The 7,576-nt window shown below is 48.0% G+C and overlaps 1 protein-coding gene across 1 annotated transcript; it reads left to right on the plus strand.

Moving 5' to 3' along the window:
- The first annotated feature begins 1,682 nt into the window (after positions 1-1,682).
- GPX2 (glutathione peroxidase 2) lies at positions 1,683-5,134 on the plus strand. Its single transcript, XM_082648727.1, has 2 exons — positions 1,683-1,911; positions 4,472-5,134. Exons 1-2 carry the CDS (start codon positions 1,690-1,692, stop codon positions 4,820-4,822), a joined length of 573 nt encoding a protein of 190 aa, XP_082504853.1. The 5' UTR covers positions 1,683-1,689; the 3' UTR covers positions 4,823-5,134.
- The last annotated feature ends 2,442 nt before the right edge of the window (positions 5,135-7,576 follow it).

Consider the following 7,576-nt stretch of genomic DNA (forward strand, 5'->3'; position numbering starts at 1 on the left):
GAAGTGCTAGGCATGCAGGTGAATCTGGCAAGTTCATTTTAAGAGTTTAGCCCATTATCAGGGCGAAGTTCTTGACTCAGTGGCTTAGGAGGCGTTTATTTGCTTTTTCTAGCAACTCCACCCAGCCTCAGCAGGGGACACACTTCCCTCTGCATTTCCTGCCACCTCTTCTAGTGGCAAAAGGTTCCATTCCCACTTAGGTAATGGAGGCTTTTTTGTAGGGAGCAGCCAGTTAAGATGTATGGATTCCCGTGTTGCTATAAACAGCCATGAACAGGCTACAGAACAGAACACCTGGGTACTTCCTGGAAAGTACTTCCTCCATCTTCTCAACAAGTCAGATTCTCAAGACCAGCTGCTCCCCAACCTGGCTTATTCTTTGTTCTAGGAGACAGTTCCCAATGGACACATACCTGTGAAAACACTCTCTAGTAAACAACAGCATTGTTATTGAAATTTCGCTCTAAAATCCCAAAGCCAGGTAAAGCCTAATTGCCAGCTTTAATGATGGAGAAATCCAGGCATTAAAAACAAAAAACAAAATAACAAAGCCCGATTTCTTGCATTGGTGGGTGTTTGGAAGAATGAAGTGAAGCATTAGGTCTTTTTAGTCTCTGTGGGCTTCCAGTGCTGTGCTCCCATGATAGCTCTTAGCATGTCCCCCGATGGCCTGCAACACACTGCATGCTGGTGCTGAAAACATCGTGAGCGGCCTAGCTGGGTCTAGAACCACAGCAGCTTCGACTGCCTGCACACTTCCTTCTGTGGGGAATGACCAGCACAAGCCCCTCTGAGAAGTCTTTGGGACTGTCTTTGTCTGATAAGAGGTAGGGGCATCCATCCCCTCTGAGTTTACCCACCTGCTCTGTGACTCCTCTGTTATCCCAGCCACAACCAACTGCAGCCTCATGACCCTGTGGAGGTGGGGTGTGGGGTATTAGAGGAGATGGTACAGCGCAGGGGGCAAGGGCAGATGTGCTCTCCAGGACAAGTACCATCACTCACTGAGAGACTTTTCAAGACAAACACAGCTTCCCCTCTTCAGACTGGTGCAAGCTGAGGCACTGAAAGCCATTATTTTAGAAAACCACACACCGTCTTCCTAATGGTCCCTTTGATTTTGTGCTTGTGGAAAGTAACAGCCAAAGAGAGAAATGTGAACAGTAACATGTATATTCCATTTGTAGTCTGAGTAAAGGGGACATGCGCCCAGTCCTCTTCCTCATCCTTCAGCCCTCGGCAGACCCTGACCTCTCAATTGCACAATTCAGAGCTCGGCACTCAGCAGGCGCTCAGTAACTGTCTGTGCCAAGTGAAAACAATATGCTGGGGCAAGTAGGAGTCAATCTTGCATCCCTCCCTGCCTTTTTTCCTCCCCGTCCAACCTTTGGGGCTCTGGTTTCCTGCAAGCGGTGAATTATTCATGTCTGCTCAGAGATATCACATTGGCCCTTCCTAGGTTGCCAACAGGGTGGAGCAGGGAGGTGGCTTTGTTCAGAGTCTGTAAATAGGAGGAGCGACCTTCCTGTTCAAACAGCACTTAACGGGTAGGTGACTTTTTGCTAAGTCATCCTGGGGATGCTCAAAGTCCCATTGTGAGATCCTTCCTGGCTCCTCCTTCCTCCCCACCCCTTTAATAGACCCTTAAGTGGCGTCACACTGCTCTGCCACTCACTCTGCACTCGCACCATGGCTTACGTTGCCAAGTCCTTCTACGACCTCAGTGCTATCAGCCTAGATGGGGAGAAGGTAGATTTCAATACATTCCGAGGCAGGGCAGTGCTGATTGAGAACGTGGCCTCGCTCTGAGGCACAACCACCCGGGACTTCACCCAACTCAACGAGCTGCAATGCCGCTTTCCCAGGCGCCTGGTGGTTCTTGGCTTCCCTTGCAACCAATTTGGACATCAGGTGAGACGTCCCTGGTATTGTACCCAAGGAGTTGGTTTGCTGCAGCTCCAGTGGGCTAAAGAGAGGGGGAGGACGACTATGTGTGTTGAGTGTCTTGAATCATGGGGTATGTTTTGTTAATCTAGGTCTTTAGGTGCATGCGAGTACCAGGGGGAAGTCAGTATGATTTTGTCTGTGATAGAACACCAAACGTATGGATTTTTATGGTTTCTTGTCTTCCCACTACACTCCACGAGGGCTGGTACCAGGTCTGTTTTTCTCTCCATTGTGTCCTCCGTGCCTGGGTATAGAAGGCACTCATTAAATGTTTGTTGAATGAATGACTGGAGGAAATAGAAGATCAAGAATCAAACTAGGATTGAACTGACTCAGGAGACCTTCATTTTCACTACATTTGATTCTGCTAATAGCTCTGTGCCCCAGGAAGAGTCACTCAATTTTTCTGTTTTGGTTTCCTCTTCTATAAACTAGGGATAATACCACTTACCTGATAGGATTATTGTGAGGTTGTGGGGATAAGAGCTACAAAAGTAACTTGAAAAGTATAGAGTAATATGCAAATGTAAGCAACTTTACTATTTAGATTGAAAAGTTTTGTTTGTTTGTTTAAAATCAGCCAAGTGGAGAGTGAATTTGGGGGAAGGTAAAAGGGTTTGCAAAGTGTACGTGTCTCCTCTGGGCATCACGCCTGCGTCTCTGTCCCTGATAATGGGTCAAGTTGTTATAGATCTTCAGCCCGCACACCTCAAGTTATCTTTTAGGGGTTCTTTTATTTTCACTTAGGATTTTTTTTTTCTTTTTTTTTTTTTTTTTCGGTACGCTGGCCTCTCACTGTTGTGGCCTCTTCCGCTACGGAGCACAGGCTCCGGACGCGCAGGCTCAGCGTCCAAGGCTCACGGGCCCAGCCACTCCGCGGCATGTGGGATCCTCCTGGACTGGGGCACGAACCCGTGTCCCCTGCATCGGCAGGCGGACTCTCAACCACTGCGCCACCAGGGAAGCCCTCACTTAGGATTTTAATAGCACAAGCAGGCAGAATGTCCTCCAATTATAATCCCTTGGGTTCAATTCACAGTGGCATGAAGGCAAGGAAGAGATTATCAGAGATATAGGCAGGAAGGCTGAAATGTCATTGGCTGTGACAAACCTGAGCCCAAACCATGAGTGCTCTCACTGTTCCTTCCTTGCCTCAGTTCTGTTTCTAGGCTTGGCCAGGGAAAGAGAGACAGAAAAGGTAAAACCTCTTCAGAGGGGTCTCTCTGGCCCTAGAGATGCCTCCTTCCATCACTTCAGGCCAGCCAGTTGCTGGAGGGAATGCGTAAGCTACCAGTAGCCAGCAGGCCTTTTGCATTAGGAGATAAGATGTCTAATAGCCATCAACTCTGGGCTCAAGATGTCATGATGGCCTGGAACTGACTGTACTAATTGGTTCTAGTAGGTCAGAGGCAGGAACTTCTTGCCCTGAGGGAGATATATGACTCTTAGACTTGGCGGATGGGGGTGGAAAATAAGGGTTTCTATGGGTCTTTGTGGGCTGTCAGGGGTGGGGAATGCTAAGTGGGGATAGGACAGTGCTGGCAGCGGGGAGGAAAGACAGGCAACAGGTTGAGATCTAAAGCATCCTAGCTGAGTACAGCAAGTGAGCGTGAGGTGCAGGAAGCTAAGTGAAAGGAACGATAATTACACATTCACAACTTTTGGTCCTTAAGCCCTTATTTCCTTAACTTCCCCTTCCCCTGGCCTATTCCAGAACACTAAACCTTCAATCCTATTTAATTCATGCCTGTTGGTCATGAAGTAATTCCGTTTACAGTACGTTCATTGTTGTCTCTAACCTACTTTGCCTTTATGGCACCTGAAAACTAGTCTTCCTTGGATGGGGTTTTCCTTCATCAAAGCTTCCTCCTACTTGTACTTTAGATCTAGGACAAGATGAAAGGAAGAAGCTATAAATCCCATTCTTCTAGATCTCAATTTCACCTTTCGTTTGAGGAGCTGAGTAGGGCAGAGGCCAAGGCTAGATTCAACACTCAGAGGTAATTAGAAGAAAGACAGGCAAGGCCAGGGCAAAAGGAAAGGGAAGGTGGTGGCAGGGTGTGTGTGGGGGTGTGCATGTACGTGTGGGTGCATAAGTGGAGGGAGGGTTCTAGGCAATATGACCTGAGCCTCCTTTCCCTTTCTTTCTACTGCCCAGAACTCAAGGTTCCTTGAAGCTTCAGACAGATACCCTAAGCATTGCTCAGGGTAGATTGGAGAGAGAAGTGACAGCTCAAAAGCGCTATATCTTTCAGTACAAGAACAGCCAAGCTAGGGTCTGTGAGAACTTTCAGAAATGGCCTAGCAAACCATCAGACAATAGCTGTGAGAGGGAAAACTCCGAGTCAAGAGTAGGGCAAAGCGAATGAAGAAGGAAAGAGAAGGAACGGGGTAGGGGGGTGGGGGTGGGGAATACATAATAGAAAGAATGATCCTGGGGAGTACAGGAGGGTGACTTTGTAGATCCTTCGTAGCTCCTTCATCTCTTGCGTTTCCCAAGCGCTTTGTCTCTTTTCTCCCCCAGGAGAACTGTCAGAATGAGGAGATCCTGAACAGCCTCAAGTACGTCCGCCCTGGGGGTGGATTCCAGCCCACCTTTACCCTTATCCAAAAGTGTGATGTGAATGGTCAGAATGAGCATCCTGTCTTCACCTACCTGAAGGATAAGCTCCCCTACCCTTACGACGACCCGTTTTCCCTCATGACCGATCCCAAGTTCATCATTTGGAGCCCTGTGCACCGCTCAGATGTGTCTTGGAACTTTGAGAAGTTCCTCGTCGGGCCAGAGGGGGAGCCCTTCCGACGCTACAGCCGCACCTTCCCGACCATCAACATCGAGCCTGACATCAAGCGCCTCCTCAAAGTTGCCATATAACCTCCAGCAGATCTCCTACTTCCTCCTGCCCCTGAGCGTCTTTCCTGAGCATTCAGTGTGCCCTCAGGAGACTCTGCTGGGCCCGGGCTTTCCCTTCAGATCAGTCCCCTGCATTGAAGAGCCTTGCCTTTCTGGTCTGCCTGTTTCCTTTCCTTGCCCCCAAACTTCTGGTTGGTGATTCAACCTGGGGCTCCAAGACGGGTGCGCTCTGAGCCTTCAGAGTGATGGCGCCTTCCTAAAGCTGTATGGGAGGTGTCTGAGAAGTGTGAGGGTCCAGAGCCAGCCTTCTGGCTGAGTCCAATAAAGGGCAGGTGTGGAAACGGCCAGGCTCTCTGTGTCTCTTCCTTGACGGAGGTGGGAGGGACGGTATAAAACAGCAGGTGGGACGGAGGGGCTGGCAGCACACAAAGGCTGAGGAGAGGGAGGCTCCGATCAAGGGGACACTCCAATTACTGTCTGGAAAGCAGGCTCAGTCATGGTCTGGGTGGCAGGCGGAGTTTCGGGAAGTGTGAATTGTATTATTACTTTATGGCTCTTCTTCAGAACTGGGGAAAGGAGGTGATAAGGAGAAGAAAGGGGAAGAAAAGTGGAGGAAGCACTGGGAAGTTAGAGGATTCCAATCAGGAAGATGTCACTTTCACTGTGGGTACTGGGCTAAAGGTTACCTGCACCTTAAGAAGTTGAACTTAGTCCACTTTAATGACAGCAAGGGCGTGGAGAGTACAGTTGCTGGGAACACAAAGAGCACTTTACCCATTTCCTGATCACCTTGTGGAGTAACGTTTGTTTTAGATCCTTTGTTAGATTGACTCTCCCTCCTTTTTAAAGTTCACATTCCACCCTTGTCTTTCTCACACTCACAAATTCACAAATGCAGGAATAAGACAGACAAGTTTAGGCATGAATGACTGGTTTCACTTTTTTTTTTTTTTTTTTTTGCGGTACGCGGGCCTTTCCCGTTGCGGAGCACAGGCTCCGGACGCGCAGGCTCAGCGGCCATGGCTCACGGGCCCAGCCGTTCCGCGGCATGTGGTATCTTCCCGGACCGGGGCACGAACCCGTGTCCCCTGCATCGGCAGGCAGACTCCCAACCACTGCGCCACCAGGGAAGCCCCGGTTTCACTTCTTCCATGAGGGTGGGGATGTGAGAGGGCCTCCCTTCAGACAGTCATACTGTTTATAACCCGCCAACACGATAGCTGTCCTGTGAGAACAGAGTTCTGCCGAATGGCTCTGAAGGACAGTGCCCCAGATTCCTCACCTAGTACAGGCATACTCAAAAGCACCACCAAGACAAGGTCCTATCATGCTCTAGAAAAGACACCAGCTGACAGGCCACTGCCCTCTCATTTTGTCCCACAAACCTCTTCTTGGAAACTTCTCATTTTGCCCTTCTTTCTTTGATCACTAGATGGAATATTTTACTTCTCTTCATTGAAGCCCTGAAGGGACAGTTCTCCAAACTGGACACACAGCTTGAGAACCCCAATGCTGAGCGAAGTTCCCCGTAACTATTTTCCAAGCACTTGCATCATTTGAGAAGTAAATGTGGAATAGAGGTTAAGGGTCCCTACTGTCTGACCTTCTACTAAAGCTATGTCATCAATGGTGCTTTATTTCAAAACGGTAACCTGAGTGGTATAGTGGGAATCCCCTGGCATCCTTCTGCAGACTTCCTGCTAAATTAAGGCCATCCTTAATTTGACTCTTGAGAACTCAAGCCCTTCAAGATTCCTACTGTCAGAGCCAAGAGCTGGGGTATGGGTTTGTGGGCAGGACCAAGCATTGATGTTAGAGCAATAACTGCAGAGACAAACTGCTTCCCTGAAGAAATAAAATCAGAATTCATGTGGGATGCTAGCATGATTTGTTCATCTTTACAGTGCTATTGCCTGTTATGATGTCTAACAGCAGCGTCAGCTATCCTGGATGCTGGCATTATGGCACCGGCAACTTAGGGCCTGATATGCCAGAACAATGTGTTGGGTCTTCCCCAGGAGGCTCAAGTTGAGAGAATTATTTAGAGACTCCCAAAGGAATGGGAATTACAGTATAAGTGATTCTGCAGAGAGAGTCAGAAAGGGCCTTAGTGCTAGGAAGAGGGCTCCTCACTTGGTCAGGGAAATGCTGTTTGCTTCAGAAATGAGAAATTGTTTCCTTTTCTTTATTCCTCTTCTTGTTGGTCCCCTTTACATCCTCAGAAGTATCAGCTTATGGTCATAAACAGACACGGCAAAGCTTAATATAATCACCCACTTTCCTAGATAAACATAATCTTTTAATCAAATTTCCCTAGGGGCATTCAGGAAGTAAGGAGAAGTCCCATAAACAAGCCTTCCCAGAAGTGCTGAGATAATGCTACTCGATTTAGAGGAGGGACAGAGGGAATCTTTCCTCTGAGGGCTCTTACAAAAAATATGGCTTGGAATAAGTGATTTAGGGGGCCAAGATACATAGACTGAAACTGATGATTATTTCCGTGACTATGTTCCCACCGTTGCATCTCCTTAGTTTAAGGAACACTGAGCCAAACCCTTATTGGTGATTTCAAATCTGGTGATTTCTTATAATCACCATCACAACCATCATCCAAATTACCATACACTATACTCCCACACTGCACTAAGTACTTTCTATATGCTAGGTTATTTAATCCTCATACGGACCCTGAGGAATTTTCATCTCTATTTAAAGAGAAGGTAACTGAGCAAGACACTTTTCAAGGACAAAGGGCTAGTGAGGGGCAGAGTTGAA

The sequence above is a fragment of the Grampus griseus genome, assembly GCF_964374135.1.
Source record: "Grampus griseus genome assembly, chromosome: 2".
NCBI classification, from domain to species: domain Eukaryota; kingdom Metazoa; phylum Chordata; class Mammalia; order Artiodactyla; family Delphinidae; genus Grampus; species Grampus griseus.